This window comes from Symphalangus syndactylus, chromosome 15 (genome assembly GCF_028878055.3).
Source record: "Symphalangus syndactylus isolate Jambi chromosome 15, NHGRI_mSymSyn1-v2.1_pri, whole genome shotgun sequence".
NCBI classification, from domain to species: Eukaryota; Metazoa; Chordata; class Mammalia; order Primates; family Hylobatidae; genus Symphalangus; species Symphalangus syndactylus.
The window spans coordinates 8,190,391-8,210,414 of NC_072437.2; the positions used below are offsets into that span (position 1 = coordinate 8,190,391).

A 20,024-nucleotide genomic window follows, 5' to 3' on the forward strand; every position below is an offset into this window, starting at 1 on the left:
AAGTGGTCACAGGGATGCAAAGTTCCTGGGAGGTTGTGTTGAAGGTGGGGTGAGCTGATCCTGTGGGAGATGCAGCATGCATCCTGGTGCAGGGCTGGGGCTGAGGATGGGCTCTGAGCGCTGGCCCCGGCCGCCGTGTAGCCAGTGTGTCCGTAGCCGGGCTGCGTGCCGCCTGCAGGGCTAGAGCCTGAGATGCCACACAGAGAAGCTGCGCGGAGTGTCTCCACCTCTCTCCAGGCAGGCGCATGAACCAGCCCTGCTCTGCCTTCTGTTCTCCCACCAGTTAAATCCAAAGAGGAGAAAACATCCTCTGGAAGGTATGTGGCTTCTGCTTGTACAAATTGGATGTAAATAATTTTCTCAAGGTGTGTGAGCTAACTGCCAAGTCATCAGTATTTCAAAGCTTGTGTTCACAAGGTTTAAAGTGAAAATAGTTTTCCAGACCAGAATACAAAATGTTCTGAGACGTCTTTTGAAATGCTCCCATTTTATTGTTTTAATTTCTTTCATTCTTTGAAAAATCAACCAAAAATGTCATCTATAAACACTTAAACATTAAGTATAGATGTATATTTTTATTACCCATCATAATGGGAAAAGGATTTTATATTTGATCAAGATATTAATTTTGGCAATTCAATTTTTTCATCAAAAAAGCTCGGAAAATGATTCTTACCCAATGTAGCAAACCTTCTTCTGTGCGTGTGGGCCCCATCTGTTCTTCAGAAAGTGCCTCAGTGAATGGCGTTGCACTTGGGCTGTCCTACACATGCCTTTTCTGTCTCTCACCCACGGCCAGCCCTTCCACTCACCTCGCAGGATCCCACAGTGCCGGCTGCCCCAGGACTGACCTGGCAAAACTCACCCTGACTCACGGCACTCATCAGCCCTCTGCTTCCCGGAGGCCAGAGGCTGCTGCCCAAACATGCAGGGTTTCCCCAGGCCATTCACTCCCAGCATCCAAGGACATCACTCTCTCCGTCTCCAAAGCTGGCCTCCTCCTCATGGCCTTCATCATGTTTCACCCTCAGCCACGTGTTCATTCCTCCTTCCTTCGAAAATATCCAGGACACACGAAGGACACACCTGGCTAGTTCCAGGCACAGAGGCCAAGGATGCAGCATGCGCTGCACAGACAGGAATCCCTCCCGGGTGAAGCTTGGTTCTGGGTGCAGAGACAATACAAAGAAAGCCAATGAGGGATTTGGCTTGGTCCTGGGGAAAGTGCTGTGGAGACGAAAGAAGACGAAAAGAGGTTGGGGCCAATTTAAACAGGTGGTCAGGAGGGCCTCAGTGACAAGGTGGCCTCTGAGCAAAAGGCGAACGGCAGGAGGTGAGGAGGTGAGGGGCAGAGTCCTCTGGGGAAAGGGAAGCAGCAGTGCCAGAGCCCGCAGTGGGGCAGGAAGGGGTCAAGTGGCTAATGTGGGTTGAGCAGAGGGAAGTGTAAATGGAAAATTCAACCAAAGGGATAACAAGGGGCCAGATAGTGGAGACATTGTGGAGGGTCATACAGGCAGGCCCTGGTGCCATGCGTACCACGCAGGGGCCACTCACCTCTTCCAAGAATCCTGAGTGTGGCCACTCCCCACCTGCTCCAGTGCAGGCATGGATCTCTCTCTCTCCCTGAATGAGTACACTTGCTCAGACTCTTCTCAAGGGCCGATTCTCATGGACCAAGAGGTGCTTGAAGACTAGGTTCACAGCAGCTGTCATAGTGAGCTGTCCCCACTTGGACCTCACACTGCTACATACACCAAGATGCTGCAGGTCACTCAGTGCAGGAACACTGCACTGAGCAGTACTCCACTGCTCAGAATCACTCCAGAGGTTCTCACTGCCCAGAGAATCAGGTCAGCATTCATGCAGCTGCCATCCAAGGCCCTCCACTGCACAGCCAGATGCTCCTCCTCCAACATGGTTACCCTCTGCTCACATACTCAACAGCGTCTTTGGCTTCAGCCAAGCTGAGGCATACCCACAATGCAAGCATTCTGCAAACAAGCCAGTGCAGCCTCTCACTTCCTCTGCCGAGGGACCGCTACCTTCCACTCAGGCCCTCCAGTCAGGGGCTTTGCTTGGAGGCCCTGAGCAGATTCCATCTTCCTCTGGGGGGCTTTCTCTGACTGCCCAGCCCTGAACCATCCTTTCCTCTGCAGAATCATCAAAGTGTCTATTCCTGTAGCTCTGCCCCTTGGTATGGGGCCCACTTTCCCGAAGACGATTTGCTATGTCCTGCCCCGTGCCTCTGTAAATGCTGTTCCCCTGCAAGAATGTCTTTCCCTTCCTCTCCTCTTTCCTCAAGACTGAGATCCTGGGAAGCATTCTCTCATCTCCCAGGAGGAGAGTGCCACTCCTTTCTAAGTGCCCCACTGAATTACCTGTAATTGCAATTGTCACGCTGAACAAGTGTTTACTGTCTCTTCGCTACAAGGTTGTAAATTTCATGAGAGCATGATTCATGACCAACATCTTCTTTATTTCTGTATCCTGCACTTTGCAAAGTACCATAAATATAGTAGATACCTGACAAACATCTATTGCATTGAATTCTTACCCTATCATCTTTTCCTGTCTTATCAAAGAGTATAAGTTACTGTGTTTGCTTATGAATAATCTCCAGTGAAGGTATCAGTTAATTTTTTTTGGACTAGAAATAAAAGACCATGCCACAGATCTTCAGAAACATCCTCCCATGAAAGGAGCTTTGAGAGCCCTTCCCACCCTTGCCTCCACCTTTCCTCCTTAATAGAGAAACACATGAAATAGACATTTTTAAAAGCCACAAACCTTAGGTTTGCTCCAATCAGAGAGGAACCGGGTGTGATGGGCGTCTCAGATCAGAGAGGAACTGGGTGTGATGGGCGTCTGACTCATGCTCTGTGGCCTCTATCCAGTCCATCCTCACAAAATGCACAGCAGGAAAGAAGGAATGGACTTAGTTTTCTTCTGGGGAGAAATGGGCTTCAGTAGAAGCACTGGAGGGCTTGGAGGAAGGGTCATTTGCTGCGTCTGCTTCTGGGATGGTCCTGGGTTTGGTGCATGAGGTGGGCTAGGGTGCTGGGCTAGGGTGATGGGGTAGGGTGGTGGGCCAGGGTTGTGGGCTAGGGTGGTGGGCCAGGGTGGTGGGCCAGGGTGGTGGGGTAGGGTGGTGGGCCAATGTGGTGGGCTAAGGTGATGGGCTAGGGTGGTGGGGTAGGGTGGTGGGCCAATGTGGTGGGCTAAGGTGGTGGGCTAGGGTGATGGGCTAGGGTGGTGGGCTGGTAAGAGCAGTGAGACGGTGTGTGGAAGGCCAAACCAGTGGAGTGCAGTGGGCAGTGAGCCTGCTAACTGAAAGGACACCTGTGGTGGGTCTTCTGAAGGCTTCTCTGCAACTCCATGTAGGGGTTCATGCTCAAGACCCTGAGGTCAAATCATGGTGGTGCATCTAGAAGCTTCTAAGAGTCAAGTAAGGAGGGCAAAAGATCATAGGCCACGTTCAATTCTCGCTCACCCCTCTTCGCATGGATGCAGGTGACCCCATCTCACCTGCCCCAGACAAACATGATAGCAAGGCTGCAGGTAAGCTAAAGACGTGAAGGAGAACACTGACCCCATGGGCATCAGCTCACCCCTGACGTCAACAGGAGATGGGTGAGCAAAGCTCCAACTCCCTTGTTTTTCATGAAGCTTAATGTTTTCCTTTGTTTTTAATTCCTCATTCTAGATCTTGGCCTCTGACTTATTTTGCTTTATATAATTCTTGTTTCAGCAGCTGCTTCTTAGAGTCCACACCCACCTGCAGCTGTGGCTCACTGCAGTATTTGAACAACTATGATGCTCTCCCTCAAAGTACTCACTTTTGTATTAGAATGCAATCAGAAATTCCAGTTTTAGGCTGTTGGGCTTCCTTCTTAATTTTATTTTGTTAGTTTTTTGCATGCCCAGGCATGCATTAGAAATTTAATTTAGTCCTGAAGATGAAGATGAAGGTTACTGTCATTATTGCCTCTCAGAAATATGCCCTAAAGATAGTAATTTTTTGAATGGAATGGCATCCTCTGTGGGCAGCAGCCTGCTAGATGAGTCTGTGTCTGTTTCTGAAATATATGTTCTGACAGCCATTCTGTTCATTCTATCAAATTATCAACTTGTTAAATACCTTTTGTGATAATAGATTATAATGGTGACAGGAGTAACAATTCAGTGAACTTTGACTGATAAACGGATGATAATCATAATGATCAAAGAAATCATTTTCTCACCTACAAAATTACTAAAGAGGCTACCCAGTGAAAACAAGCTGAGTTCTGCTACTGACTTCAGCAAATATGGCCTCTGTATGAAAGCCTCAAGAACCTTCTTTTCCAACCCTTGACATTTTAGTTTTGTTATAAGGACTTTGTTATATTAACAGCCATTTTCAGAAAGAGAGAAACAATGTGTCAAGTAGATATAAACAATATGTAGATAAGCAGAAAGTAGCCCTCCGACAATGACATTCAGGCGTCCTTCTCTTGAGCTGTCTCCATCCTAGAGTGAGTCAAACAGCCCAGCCAGTGTGACCTGAATCTTGATGGTTTTTCTGCCCTTATATGGAATGTGTCTTGAGGAAAAGCACAAAGAACCCACCAGCACAGATGATGTGCAAACTCTATAACTGGCTTAGAATTATGGGAACTTTAGGAACGTCTGTTTTCCCGTGCAAGTTGTCTAACTTGCAGAAACATTTGTAATTTGCTTACTGCCATATTAAAATCTAGATAAGGTCCCTCATTTACCAGAAGACTTCGTTGCTTTCTTATCTGCTTTTGAGACATCTTGTAATAAGAGTTGTGTGTGTGTGTGTGTGTGTGTGTGTGTGTGTGTGTGTTTTTCCTTTTGGGTCTGTAATGCTTTTTCAATCAATGTAGCTGACACCAGATAATTTCAGCACAAGGGATATATCACACTGGCGCTGTATGAACATTGACCTAATTTAGTTAATCTTAGATTATTTATCCAGAATATCTCGTCTGTGAATATTTGAAAGTATATAACCATTGTAGTCCTTAGGGGAAAGAAGAAAAACAGAAAGCAAATGAGAGTCTCTCTGGCTTTATAAGGTGATGATGCAAATGAGGCTGTGTAATACATATACTAAATGAACAGACCATCCTCCACGTCCAAAGTCAGTGCCAGAGTTTCCAAAGGGATGTTGATGGCTCTTTAACAGGATATGTGCTAATTTTTTAGTTTCTTCCTTGGCAATTTTTTTTAAAAAAAGGTAGTTTGATTAAAGAATAAAATATTTCTACTAGTTCCTTGCTTAAATTTTAACAAGAGTGATATTCCCCAAAGAGTTAATACCAAAATTAACGATCTCTATTAGTTTACCCACAAAACTTTGCCCATCCTTGGCATTTCACAACATTTTCTTTTTCCTCTAGTTAAATTTAGCCAGAAACAGAACAGTAAGTGGACAACATACTAATAATGGGAACAAGACAGTTCCCTTTTATGATAAAAACAAAATTTTAATTGTATTCAGAATTATCTATGAGACACTTCCATTACTGGCAAAGTAGACTTCACATTTTTGTTGCATTTTTAAAATTAGTTATAGAACTCTCAAGATAAATGCATAAAATTATAATGTGTGTATATGAAGCCTGCATGCAGAATTTTTGTGTTGCAGTTATACTGAATTTATTGAAAACATTCTTGGAGCAGTCTTTTCACTTGCTATCATCAAAAGGCAAAATATAATTTCTAGTTTTTATAACTTCACTTCTAGAAATCTGTGGCTAATATGTAAAATAGTTTTAAATATCTTCTTTAAAATAAAATGTTTGCAAATATGGTTTCTTGCAACTTCTGTGACCAAAGTATGTATGACTTCACAGATTTTCGAAGCTGTGAGTCAATTATAGGAATAAAAAGGAATTCCACTCTTGATGAGAAGAAGCATTTTCCCAGATGTAAATTCTTGCTCAAGCTTTCTGTTGGTTTGCTTTGTTTTGGGTTGTGGTGATGGTAGGTGGTTGAAGTGAGAGGTGTGTGTGGAAAAAGTAAAGCAGAAAAGTTCCGAAATGCTGACCCGAGATTTGAAAGTAACAGGAGAGCGGGCTTTCGAACTGTGCAGACATCACACAGTCGCTTTAGTCCTGCACATCTCCTCATTATCAAACACTTGGAGCAAGAGTCTTCAGAAGTTACTGCAGAGTTCATGCAAGATTGCTGACTGAGATCACAATACAGTAATTAGACAGAATTAAAATGGAAAGAAAAGGAATCGAGAAGTGAAATACAAGGTGTAATGCCCCCCCCCCCAACCCCACCCTGCCCCATTGAAAGAAAAGGAGCTTTGAGAATAGATTGTGTTACAAAAGCAACTTCAGAACAGCTCTGAGCTGGCCTCCCATGAGGCCACGTGCTCAGCCTTCTCCACCATTTTTGCTTTTCCTTTGCCATTTCTGAAGGATATGTGAGAAGGTCTCGCACTGCCCAGCAGGAAGATAACGCACAAATAGCCATGTAGGTAATTGCAAAGTTCCTAAGAGCTACATTTTTAGAAAGCAAAAAGAAGGCGAAATTTCAATAATATATTTTATTTAACCTAAGGTATCTAAAATATAATCATTTCAACCTGTGATCAATATTTTAAGTGATTACTGAGGTGTTTCACATGCTTTTCAGTACTGCATCTGGAAAATCTCGTGTGTGTTTTACACCGAGCAGCATGCCTCACTGCAGAGGGGCCCTGCTCTCCCTGCTCAGTAGCCACTGGGGGCCAGTGGCCACCACCCCGGACAACACAAGTCCAAGGGCAGCCGAGGAAAATGCACTGAGGAAAGCCTGAACCTAGAGGCGCTGAAAACAGCGAGAAACCAGAGCACCTCAGCAGCCTCAGGCAGAAGCCTGCTCCAAAGACGCAGGAGAAAAGGAACTGTTGACATTGAGAAATAAAATGTCCTCATTCTCCATTTTCTGCTATAGTTATTGAATTTCTATAAGGAAATTATAGTCAATAAGGAAATTATGTCCCTAAGCTAGTAACCTTCCAGCTATGTGACTTGCCCTCCCATGAGAAGTCCTGCCCAGCCACCAAGAGCCACTTTGGTGTTCAGCCAGCCCTCGACACCGTGGAAACGCAAAGGGATTGCAGTGCGTGTGCGTGTGTATGTGTGTGGCTGCAAGTGTGCAACTGTGTCATGTGTAAGAGTGTCTGTGAGTCTATTGCATCTGTGAATCATGTGAATCTGAATCGCATGTAAGAATGAGTGTGTGACTTGCATGTGTGTGTGGGAGATTGATTCTGGGAATTTGTGTGTGTGGGAATTTGTGTGAGTGTGTAGGAATGTGTGTGACGTGTGCAAGAGAATGCATGTGTGAGAAGGGGAGGAAGGCCAGAACAAGCCAAGGGTCACTGGCTCCGGCGCTGGCCAGAACCACTGGGCACCCTGGAGGGTTCTTTGTGCAGGAAAGAGGTCCAACCTGTGCCCAGAGCTTCCGCGGACCATCGGCTCCACCCCCCAATGATGACCTCTGCATTCCCTCAACAGACAGATTTTGAACACCCACAATTAGCCAGGCAGTGCCCCCTCACCGCTGGGGAGACATCAGTGACCCGGACTGGCCATCGGTGACCCAGGCTGGCAAAAACACCCTCTCTATGCAACTTCCTGGGATTCCCCTCCCACAGCCACATCTCCAAAAAGCCGGCCTCTGGCTTGGAGCCCTGTCTCTAGCCTTCAGCAGCCTTGTCTGCACGTGGAGTGGCAGGAATGGTGGCAGGAGCTGGGGCCAGAAGATGGAGGCAAGGCTGCCCAGGCCCAGCCAGGGGCTGGCACACATGAAGAACCTCCTGCAGGGTCTGATCTGTGACTTTCCAGAGCCTTCAGGCCACATCATACAATTCTCCAGGGAGAAAACAAAATGGTGTTCCAGTTCAAAATTATCCACATTTACCAAGAGTTCCCCCACTTACCCCGCCTGCCCCGTAGCTTTTTCCTGGGTCTAGATGACTCCACTTACAACCCCGCCCTCCACCAAAAATGACACACCCAATAAATAGATTTCCTCCGTGTATTTCCCTGTTGTGTTTACAAAAACATTATTGGTTGCACTACCCCTCCACATCCTACCCCCTCCTTTTGTCAGAAGGAGAGCAGGCCTCGTGGGTGCAGGAGAGGCCTTGGGGTGTGCAGGGGAGAACCTGCCCCTCCGCCGTCTTCGACCTTAAAGTTGAGTCCTCGGCTCTGGTCTGGTGGCTTTCTCTTGCCTTCTCCTAGGAAGTTTTTCCAGCCTCGGATGCGGCAGAGAGGGGACAGCAGCTTGGAGTCCTGTGAGGAAGTGGAAGGACGCGTTAGTGGAGAGCCTGGGCCTGAAGAGAACTAGCATTGCTCCGGGGGGGGGGGGGACAACTGTCTCTGCAGGCGCCTGCGGCCTCCCACGAATCTGAGAAACGCGACTCCACCCGCCTCTGGGTCCCTCAGGCCCTAAGGGTGGTTTGCACTCCTGGGTTCTAGCGCCCTTGGGTCTCGTTCGCTGGTCCCCGCCCTGCACCCATCCCGGGGCATCACGAGCACCCCTCCCCACCGTCCAGATTCTAGAGGAACGAGGCCACTTGGGCAGGTGCGGGCAGGGGACCGGGCGTGGAGAGCGGGAGTGCAAGCAGGTCCTTAAGTCACTGAGACTCGCCTCGCCTCGGGGTGGGGACTGGAAGTTTGTGAGCTGCTTGCAATCCTGCAGTTTGAGGAGCGTGGCCTGATGTTTTAACTGTTTTGCTTTAGGGCGCGCAGCCTCTCTGACATGCATTGTTATGAGTTCACCCTAAAGGATATGACTTCAGAAACGATCACTGCCGCGATCATTAAAACAGAAGATGATGTCTGTGAAATTCACTCGACTTGATATCTGGGCCTCTTTCAGTGAATTTAAACTTGCAACATTAAAGCAACACTCGGGAGAAAATGGGAATATGTCCAAATCTCAGGTCATTCGAGCCAGACATCCGCGCTCAGAACCCCAAGGAAGGCTTTTAAAGTTGCGGAATGCACCAGAAGGAGAGCAGGGATCCCCCGAGGCGCCACTTGCGAAAGACCCCCCCTCCCCGGACCTCTCCTCCTCTTCCTACCCCTACCAACGTTGGAGGGGGTCTGGACTTTGAAACTTGTCACCGGGGAAAGAACTTTCGCCGAGAAAGCTGCTAATGAATTCAGACTGCATAGTTCTTCAAAATCTGATGTTTTGCAATGATGACATTAGCGTGGCGGCCGAGGGTCCGAGCCCAGAAAGTCTGCGCAGCTGCTCGGCGCTTTGAGCGCCCGGGACAATGGGCGCAGTGTTCGGCCTCGGCCTCTCCAGGCCATTTGCATACCCCGTTCTGCCTGAGTGACCAGCGGAGCTGCGGCAGGGAGCGCATTGTCCACGGATCACTTCAAGATGACCGAGGTGACAAGAGCCAGGTGAGCGATGGGGCGGTACATTCCCCAGGTCACGAGAAGAACACGCGGGGAGAGCCTTGGCTAGAGCTTGGGTTTGTTGATTCTCGAGGTGGGATTTGCTCGTTTGCTCTTAAAGCCCTCATCAGATGTTGCAGGGGGAAATTCGAGATTTAAAGATTTTTAACAAGAATTTACAAAGCCTCATTTTGGGAGTAATTTGGGGTCTTCCTTTATCTGAAAAATCCAGTGATCTTATGGCATTTTATTTCATTGTATTCTTTCACTCTTCGAAGTTTAAGAGTTCCACCGCCAAAGGGAAGAAGTTTCATTCTCTATAGCCAAAAGCTGTCACCAGTTGAGTCTGAATTTGTTATTTTCCAGAAACACCATTTTGAAAAGTTGCGACTGAGGCCCCTTGGCCGGCAAATCTGAGCTGCAGAAGCGCCTGAAGCCCGGACGTTAAACCTCCAATCACCAGCCAGGATAGCTCCGGCTGGGACAGCGCGGGCGCGCGGCCCCTCCACCGCCTCCAAACGGAGCGCGCTTGACGCCCCTGTTTTGACTTCAGCTCAGAAAGACAAGTCTTTGTAATGCAAGTTCCTCTTCCCTAGAGAGCTGACGCACCACCTGCCACCATCTCTACCCCTAGCCCTGGAGCGGCCTGCAGAACTGGGACTCTTTTCTTGCGGATTTCAATCGTGGGGCGTGTAACTGTTGCCAATAATTTTCAGAGACCTGGATCCTTAAGGAGGGGATCCTGGGGGAGGCACCTGAGGTGGGAACGGGTGGGTGGGACGAAGGACGAAGCCAGAAAAACCGAGACGACGGGAGGGAGGCGAGGGCCCGAGGGCAACGTTTCTCCCAAGTGAAACACTCTGCGTTCCGGCACCGACGTCTCCTCCGGCGCCTAGGCCCCCAGGCCCCTCCGCGATGCACCCAGGGCCTCCCGAGGCCGCGCTCCACCCAGGCTGCTCCGGGTCCGCAGCCCCACAGGCCCTCCTCCCCTTACCCCTCCTCCTCCCTCCGCCTCCCGCACCCGCGCACCACCCACTCGAGCGAAAAGCAAGTCAAGCAAGTCCTGGGGAAGGCGCCCCACAGCCCTCGCCCGCGGGCACCAACACCTGGGCACACTGCGTCTCAGGCAGTAGCGGAGCTGGCCCGCACCGGCCCCGCCAGCGCCCGGGAGGCGTATCCAGGTCCCCACCCGCGTTCGCTGCGGATTGCAGCGACGCTCATCTCGGGAATATAACGATTAATCCAACCGCAGGTTTCCAGATAAGTGATTGTGATGGAGACTGTTGGCGAGAAAATAGACAATTATCCGCTGTTAGCTTTACATAAAGATCGCATTAACTCAAATTAGTTATCAGACAAAAGAGCGTCGGCGCGCGCGCCCTGCCTGCCCGCGCCCTGCCCGCGGGGACCGCCGGGCACAACCAGGCCCAGGGCATGGCAGGCAAGGCCGAGGCCTCGGCAGGGTGCGAGGAGAGGGGCATGCACTAGGGGGCTCCGAGCTCCGGCCCCCGCGGGGACTGCGTGTTGCGCCCTCCTAGACGCAGCGCGGGGCTCAGGACGGGGACAGGGTGGCTGCCTGAGCGCTCCCCGCCCCCCGGCGCTCCCCTCCTCTGCGCTCCAGCTCCCCGCTGCGCCCCTCCCGCCCCCGTGTCCCGCTGCCGCAGTCCCTCTTCCCCCGCGCGCTCCGCGAGGCGCTGCCCTTTTCTTTCTGGCGCCCGCAGCCCCAGGTTTCCGGTCCCTGAACACGAGGAGACGTAGTTCATGACTCCGGGAGGGAACTGCCCCTCGACCCCAAACTCGCAGCGAAAGCGTCCTCGGCCATGCGAACGCTCTTAGACGACGGCCCCGTGCCCCGCCGTCCCCACTTCACGCGTGCGGTCACTGTCCCTCTCGGGGTCGCTCCCTGCGGGGCCGCGCTGCCACGCGGACAGGAGAGAGGACCAATGGGAAAGGTGGGCTGGGGAGAAAGGGCGCAGAGCGACCCCGGAGCTGGGTGTCCATGGCCTGTGGGCACCGGCTGAGACGTGGCCGTGCAGCTTGGACGCCGACAGAAGTTGCGCACTGCCCACGCGCCGCGTGGCCTGCTGGCGTGCTCTTTCTCCCATGTCCCCACTAGGGTTGACACCAGCCCGCCGGAACACAGATTAGTGCAAACGCACAGCCCAGCGCCCTCAGCCCCGGCCTGGCCGCAGCGCCCAGCGGGGTTCCCCCCGTCGCCGGCGCGCGCTGGCGGCGGTGCTCCCGCCCGGGCTGGCCTCGCTGGGCCCCCAGGGTCCCCAGGCCCCGCTGAATAGGGCGGATAATGACCCCCGGTTCCCAAGGCAGGCTTTCTGCTGCCTGGTGAGCCTTGGATTTGTGTGGTCCAAGCCTTTCCCAGCTTGTCCCATTCTGTCACCGGGATAAGGGGCTCCCTCGGCTCGTTTGCACCTGCGTCGCTTTTGGCTCCTTCAGGAATGCGCTGAAGCTTGTAATCAGCTTTGTGAAGCCATTGAGTGCACGGCTGAGTGAAACTTCCAAAGCTCGAGGAAAACGGGCCGGCTGAATGGGAGCCAGCATGGGGCTTCTCTCCAAGCCTCCGCGCTGCCAAATTCCAGCAGAGCCCCTCACAATCGCTCCGCGCGGGCTTGACTGCTTTCCCCACACTGAGAAAAGTGAGAAAAGAAAAGCGAAAATACCAGTCACCGAGGTTAGCCGCTTGTTCCCAGATTAATGGCAAACGGCCCCCTCCTCCTCCCCGCGCCCCCGCCCCCGCCCCCCTCCTGCATAGCGCACGGATTCAGGAAACACGGCAGAGGGGAGGAGAGGACAGTTATTAATAACTCCCCATCTGATTTCATATTTTCTGTCCCCTGCCCAGGGCGGGGTCTTCGAGCCAAGAGCGCGGTCCCCCGCCTGCAGGTGCTGAGCTGGGCTGCAAGCCCCAGGTCTGCCGCGGGCCCGTGGCCTGGGGAGGTCTAAGCAGGCTTGGCTGCACGCCTTGCTCCAGTAGAGGAATTAGATGAAGCCAAACCTAAGATTTCCCAAAACTAGCACTGCAAAGCCTCCACAGTACTCCTAACAGGAAACAAAAACAACAAACCAGCCCTGGGCCTCCAGTGACCTCCATCCCCACATCCACTCAGCAAGGCTGGCGCCTGGAAACAGGCACCTCTGGATTTCAGGGGCTTGAGAAGGAGGAGGTACAGGGAAGGGAGGACTTCTCTGACACCTAGGGCGTGCGTGTGTGTGTGTGTGTGTGTGTGTGTATGTCTTCTTGCAGATAGGAGTAGAGGTGCCTGCAGCTGGGAGTACCCCCCACCCCACCCCATTGCACGCCTCCCTGTCTGGTTCCGGAAGACAGGCGTTCTTCCAGAGGTTCTTACCAAGAGTCTAGCCCTTCAGACCAGTGCCTCCCAGGGCTGCCTCCCAGGCCCTTGGGTCCCTCCCTCCCAATCAAGGTAAATGAGGGTTCCAGGCTGGCTTTCTTTCCAAAAAAAAGGAGATTCTTGGCAGCCAGTAGAAAAGCAACCAGCTTGCAGAAGGCAAGCAGGTGGGCAACAACATCGGGGCTGGCTTCCTCCCCATGGCCAGCTCCTCCAGGGCAGGGCTCCTTCCTCCTGCTTTTTCACCCCATGGTCCTGCAACAGTGCCTGGCAGTGTGTGCAGAGGAGATGCTCAATACCTATTCATCAAATGAATGCTGTCCAGTTTTACCTCTCAAAATTCAAGGCCTGCAAGCAGGTCTTCTGGAAGGGAAATATGGAAGCTTTTCTCTGGATGGCTCATAGGGCCCTCTTGTCAGTGAACCCGCATAGGCATTACTTGTGGGAAAGAAAGTGAAGACAACATTATGATCTATGTGTAAAACTCTTTTTACAGTCGCTGTGCATTTCTTTTGCTAATTAATTCTTGCCACCATGAATTGGACTCCTTTCCTTTTCTGCAAGCACAAATATTAAGCACAAGTTTTAATATCTGAGCTATATTTCCATTCCTTCTAGTAAACACACGTTCAGGCCTGCCAGGTTTTCTTTCTCCTGCTGTAGAGCCTTGCTTTTGTAGGGGCACCACAATGTCTGACTGCTGCTCTGTGCTATAAATAGTCCCCTGGTGGATCGAAAGGTTTAATGGGCCTCTTTAAATACCTAACTAACTTATTATAAAGCCCTGGGAGAATCACATTAACAGGCAGAGAAGAGCAAGAAGAGAGCTCCCCCTGTAGATGCCCTATTACAGCATTCTTGGAGATCTGGAACAGGCAAGACTTTTCCTACTTATATACATTAATGTGCATGAGAAGCTGCAGCACGCTGGCGCCAGGAGGGGCTGTGGCGGTGAAGCGGTGCATCTAAGCTAGGAGGAGGTGGCACTTAAAGAGGTCAAGTGATTTGCCCAGAATTACCCAGAGGCATCGCGACTGTTATCAGTAATAATGAGAAGTCAGAAAAATCAGTGGATGCTTTGTCCTGTTTTTAAACACATCAGATAGTCCTGTTTAAGAGCAAGGAACACACCCACCCCCCAGCCAGTTCTGAATCCCCAAAGGTGGCACAATCGCAGAATTGGTGAATCTCAAAGAAAAGTTGAATCTCTCTCTATGCCAAGACTTTGTGCATCCATTCATCGACGCTAAAATGCTTTAAACATTCCAAATTCATACCACCCATTTTGACAGTTAAAGTTTACTTTTTATGATAAAGTTTTACATGTTGTTTTCAGCAATGTTTCTCCTTCCAACCATTCTCAGTAACAAGTCAGGAGGATATGCAGTAATTCAGAAATTAGTGAAATTTCATTCCTGGTGGGGGTGTTGGATTAAGAGGCTGGGAGAGTGTGAAGCAAGTCAACGTGTAATTGCATGATAAGGCTCTCACGAGGAATTTATTGGCCAAGTTGCTATTTCTATTCCTTCCTAATCTCGTTTAGCACATTCATTCTCTGCAATCTGTCTCCATAATCTTCTGTAGCAGAATGGCAGCCAACAGAAGCATGCATGTTTGGAGAGAAGAGAAAATATGCAGAGGCGTGATAAACTGATGCTAATTATCCATATTTAGGACACGGAGTGCAGAAGATCAAGGTTTACAAATCACAAGCCCTAGCCTGTGATGATGGCTTCCGCGTGTGGAATACATTGGAGGAGACCAGATAAGGGTTTCATGGGCAGGAGAGATTTATTGGTCAAAGGGTTCACCTTCCACTTTTCCACTTTTATATAGCAGTAAATTATTTAGGCTAAATTCACCAGAACATTACTCTTTCATCTGGCGATGTGCCATGGCTTGCTCTTTCTTTGTGTCTTTTCAATGCAAATCCTTGTAGTTTAACATCAGTTGATAAGAAACAAATAATCGAAGTAATAGTGCATATAGGATGGTCCCAGAAAGAATGAGATGAGGTAGAGAGCAGAGGGCTGAAAGTGAAGAAATATCAACCTCAACCCTTAAATGGCATAGCTATCAGGAAGAAAATTTAGATATTCACTGCATGTATGTGTGCACATGTCTCTGTAAGCTCCGCAGCCAGCATGCCTGTAGGAAGAATAGGTGTTCTCGTGTAGCACTAATATGGCTGATTTTCCTGTCTGGAATCCCGACCATTTAAAATTAAAAAAAAATCTAGGCCGGGCATGGTGGCTCACGCCTGTAATCCCAGCACTTTGGGAGGCCGAGGTGGGCGGATCACAAGGTCAGGAGATCGAGACCATCCTGGCTAACATGATGAAACCCCGTCTCTACTAAAAATACAAAAAATTAGCTGGGCGTGGTGGCAGGCACCTGTAGTCCCAGCTACTCGGGAGGCTGAGGCAGGAGAATGGCATGAACCTGGGACGTGGAGCTTGCAGTGAGCTGAGATCACGCCACTGCACTCCAGCCTGGGCGACAGAAGAGACTCCGTCTCAAAAAAAAAAAAAAAAAAAAATCTAAACATAGTTTCTCTTCCCTCCACTATTCCCACATCACCTCCAGCTGACTTAATATTTACAATTGGCTCTCAATGCTCTCCAAGACTTCTGGCTTTGAGAAAAGACACAGAAAGAATTCAGACCAGAAATATCTTGTGGCATGGCTGGGAGGTCAGTGGTACAGACTTTTCTGCATTACAGAAATTGCCTTCTAAACTTTCCAGAGAACAAGCACAAATGTAGCACAGGATTTTGCTGCAAGTCGGCATGCTTATTTAAAAACTTATAAGATTAACTAAACCCCATTCAATGGTACTAACTTTGATTTTTTTTTTTTTTTTTTTTTTTTTTGAGGAGTTGAGGGAACTCATTTTTAGCTTTGGTACCAAATGGGAAACTGGTCTCCTAGAGTTTTCATTTGTAGATTTTTTTAGTTGATGGGAGCGGGGGACAAAGCAACAGAAATTCTCTGTCGAATACACACTGCAAACTAGCATGAACCACTCATTATAAGGACAAGAGGTTTTTAGAATAAAAAGAGTTATGCAAAAGTTTGGGGTTATAATTTATAATCCCTACATAAAGAAGTATTAGGGAAGAATAGCTGATATTTGACACAAACAATTTTTTTTTTTACCCCGAGACCATCTGGACAAGAAATTATCTGTAGGCTACTTCTACACACACACACTTTTTCTATTTCAACAAGCCTAAGATGCCATTTATAAGATGCATCTTTATTTTACATGCTGCTATGAAAGAAAAAGCTCTGCCAATTGTAATTCTAAGTTGCCACTGATGGTAATGGTGCATTTAGATTCCAGAGATGATAAAAATATTTAAAATGGGCATCTTAGAACCATAGAAATACAATATGCATTGTTGAGTTCGTTGAATAATGAGTTTGTAAAATTTTATCCAAAATATTTTCAAAATTACTCATTGTTCCATAGAAATTAACTTTGTTGTAAATTAATAAATGTGTCAATAATCATATGTGAGTAACATATGCAACATGACTCTATAGATATGCAGAATTTAGAAATGTAGAATTGAAACATTTATCCATTCCAGCCACCTCACCCAAAGGAGAAAGAAAAGTTAAAAACATAAATATTCTCTCATTAGCAATAATCTAGCAATTGAGGCAAAAGATGTAGATTGCTGGTTTTTTTCCAGAAATTATCTAAATTAGAGAAAGAACTCCAGTTGTTCACTTTATTTGATACACATATGCATATTTGGTGTCTGCCAAAGTAAAGTGAAGAATTTAGGATGGTTGGTTTGGTTTTGGTTTTGGCACTGCAGATTGGATATGGTTAATTTGAATAATTTGGTTCCCAGAATCAGCTTCTCCCCCTAAATGACAGGTTTTTCTCTACATGATCTAAACTGCGCCTAAACTCTTTACCTGTAGATGCTCTCATATTCACCTTCAAATACCTCTCCCTCCCCACACTGAGGACCCTATCAATCTAAGAAAACAAACCATAATTTTGAAAACAGGATTAAGTTCAGAGAGAGATCAGCAATTTTCAAGGAACCAGTTAAATCTAATTTAATTAAATTTTAAAATGAAGTTAAAATTTTAAATTAAATCTAATTTAAAATTTTAACTTCAATTTAAATTTCGTGTTTCCTTGTAAGTTAGCTTGTGTTCAGACAGGCAGACACGGAGACTAATTTTTACTGCAATAGAAGTAGGCCTTGGCTGCATGTGGAAAGCATGAGGGGGAAAGGTACCTGCCAGCAGACCCAGGAGTTCTAAACATGCCCCACAGAGGCTGCGTGTGCCTGTGCAGGTGTGCGTGTGTGTTCCTGTGTGCTCACACTTGCCCATGCCTCATGAGTGGCATCTGAATCCTAGCAAGTTGCAGCAGACAGCACTCGTGGTTCCTGCCAGAGTTAAGCACTGACCAAGCCCTGGTGCAGGAGAGGGCAGGGAGATGTAGAGAGGCCAGGGAGAGGAACAAGGGAAGTGGAGAGAAGTGCAACTGTGAGTTAACATCTTTCTGGAAACCAACTTTGCTCTTCCTTACAGTTCATGATTGCCAAGCATGTGCGAATGTGAGCTGTGTGCTCAACTCTGCCTGCCGGTCTTTTTCTCACTGAAGGGAATGGTCAGCTGGGCCTTTGGCTGTTCTTTGCTCTTACCCTCCTCTTGGAACCTCTCCCCCAACCCTAGATGAATTAATCCACAAATGTCTACTCAGTGCATGCAAACTGCAGTAAGCATCTCGTTCATAAATACCTAGTTTCCACTGAATTTTCAAATAATGCAGAAGATGGTTCTGTGTGTTCGTCTTCCTGGATCACGCTCCTGGGCCACTTGAGTGGAGGCGTTTTCACCTCTTCAAAACAATGTCTCAGGTCGTGGTTTCTTAACTGTGGGCAGTGTATACTGAGGTATCTGAAATAAACACAGAATTCCACTCATCATTCGCCTGTGCACTGGTTAGCAAGATGATTACAAGATACTCTAAATGTGCTTGGCGTGTTGAAACACACTTTCAGCTCCAATGACTTCAAATAGCTTATAAGTAAAACAAATAAACAGAATAATGGTGGGATTTATTTGGATTTATTCATTACGAGACTAACCAAGGCATGACATTTTCAGGCATGTCTTAATTTTTACAGGAGCAGGAAGGGCTTTCCTATCTTGACGTGTTCATCCCCCAAGCCTCAGGCAGTTATCTCTCTCGCCGGTCCCATGGCTTGAGGAGCCGACAGGGCACTGTGAGGGCTTTCGCAGCTCATGCATGGCTTGCCCCAGCTTCTACACATTAAAAGTGAAATAAATACCCAGGCCAACTCTCCTAGATTATGATCTGTGAGTTGATGTGTTAAATGAGCCCGTTGCCTTAAAGGTTATAAATGACAAGATTTTTACTATTACAAGTAATTTATAGCGATTTCCTGTTTGACGTGACAGATCCTCATGGAGAAGTCCAAATTTGTCTGCTTGACATACATTTATTTTAACACTTTACCCTTCTCCAGATTCTAGCATGTATTAACTACTGTTTGCCTAGGTGTCAATTTGCACCTGTGGGGTCTCCCTCTTGAGGCCTCAATGGGGTCCCCTGGCCGCTATTCCAGCTGGCTGCCTGCATTTTAGCAGCTAATGTGGGTGATTACTGGCATATTTACTGTAATTTATAAAAATCACAGGAAATGACATTTTTATTAGTCACTGACTCCACCGTCACCAACTGCAATGGATGTTATGCATACAAATCCATTTTAAAAAATTGTTCTTCCAAAATCAGAAGCTCTTTCCAGTCTCTAATTCTGTGGAATGATCACATTTCACTTTCACTCACCATGAACGGGATCGCGGCTGAGCTCAGAACTCAGCTTATTTTTCAGGCCTTGGAACTGTCTGTGTGGGGACTAGAATAGGGTCAGGGAAATGCTCTCAAAGACAGAGAATGATCTGGAAACATCCTGGCCTCAGTCTGAGAGTGAGCATGGCGCCCAGGCTTGCTATTGTCCTTACCGTTATGTGTGCCAGGATTTGTGGGACCCGTGCACACTGACACACTCCAGGGCCGTGGGCAGAGGTGGCTCCATGCAGGTCAGGTGCGGCTTGGAGAACCTAATAGAACCCTGCTCCCCCAATCCCTTGCTGCATGGCTCCAGGAGGCCTTGCTTCTCTGAGAAGGTTGGCAGTGGGTTGAGTCTTAAAGGATGAGTAGGAATTTTCTGCTTGAGGGCAGAGAAGGCAGGGAATGTACTACAAGCAAATGCATGGAGTTGTAGGAGAAGATGTTGTGGTTGGGAAATTGCAAGATTTTTGGTATTGCTGGGGAGTGGGGTGCCTATGAAGGAACAGAGAAAATAAGACCAGAACCTTATTTTCCAGGAATCATATCGTGAGCCACGTGAATGCCATGCTAAAGAGTTTAGACGTCATCCTACAGACAGTCAGAAACCATGACAGATGCTAAATGGTTTTGTGTACATTGAATATAGCTTGCTTGGAGTTACATACCAAGGGAGGAGAGACTTCAAGGAGGAAGAACTATCACTTATCTAAAAGGCCATAGGAAGTCCAGTTGGTGGAAGTTTCCAGCATGTTCATTGTGTGGGGAGAAGTAAAAGGCCTCTGTGAGCCCTCACAGGACGACTCCGGGTGGAGTGGAGGGGCAGGACCGGAAAGGAGGAGGCGCTCGGAGAACACAGCTCTGCAAGGAGGTCAGCTCAGAGTGGGGAGTGAGGGCAGCTACAGTGCTGTGGGGGCTGCAGGGGTGCAGAGAGGAGGCCGATGGCAGGAGGCACTGAGGATCCCAGGGAATGGACAACTGTCATGACCACAGTGTTTACTAAGAACACAGTGTGCACCAGGAGCCCAGCTGTCTGCACCTTCACAACCTCATCTAATCTTCATAGGAGCCCTGTCTCCTCTTCCTAATTGTAAATCATATAGTAAGTGTCAGCCTTGGGTTTGACCCCAGGAGGGTGACTCCACAGCTGGGCTTTCACCGTGGAGCTGTGGGGTACTATTGAGGGTAACGTGGGACCAGGAGGAGTGCCCTTCAGACCAAAACAGGGGGAGAGCCTTTCCCTGGACAGAGGAAGAGGAGGGAGGAGGAAAGGGGCTGCTGCCTGTTAAGTTTCTGACGTTTGCTGACACATGCCAGGCATGAGACACTTTAAATGTGTGATTGGCTGGGCGCAGTGGTTCACACCTGTAATCCCAGCAAATTGGGAGACCA

General features: G+C 48.4%; 1 protein-coding gene across 1 annotated transcript in view; it reads right to left on the bottom strand.

The window, feature by feature from the left end:
- Positions 1-8,029: 8,029 nt before the first annotated feature.
- LOC129464220 (uncharacterized) overlaps positions 8,030-20,024 on the bottom strand; it is a 241,888-nt gene continuing 229,893 nt past the window's right edge. The window contains exons 3-5 of the mRNA XM_063619319.1: positions 17,555-17,713; positions 11,815-12,061; positions 8,030-8,300 (exon numbers count right to left, since the gene is read on the bottom strand). Of these exons, the coding sequence (XP_063475389.1) occupies positions 8,115-8,300; positions 11,815-12,061; positions 17,555-17,713 (592 nt within the window). The 3' untranslated portion in view covers positions 8,030-8,114. The remainder of the gene's footprint in view (positions 8,301-11,814; positions 12,062-17,554; positions 17,714-20,024) is intronic.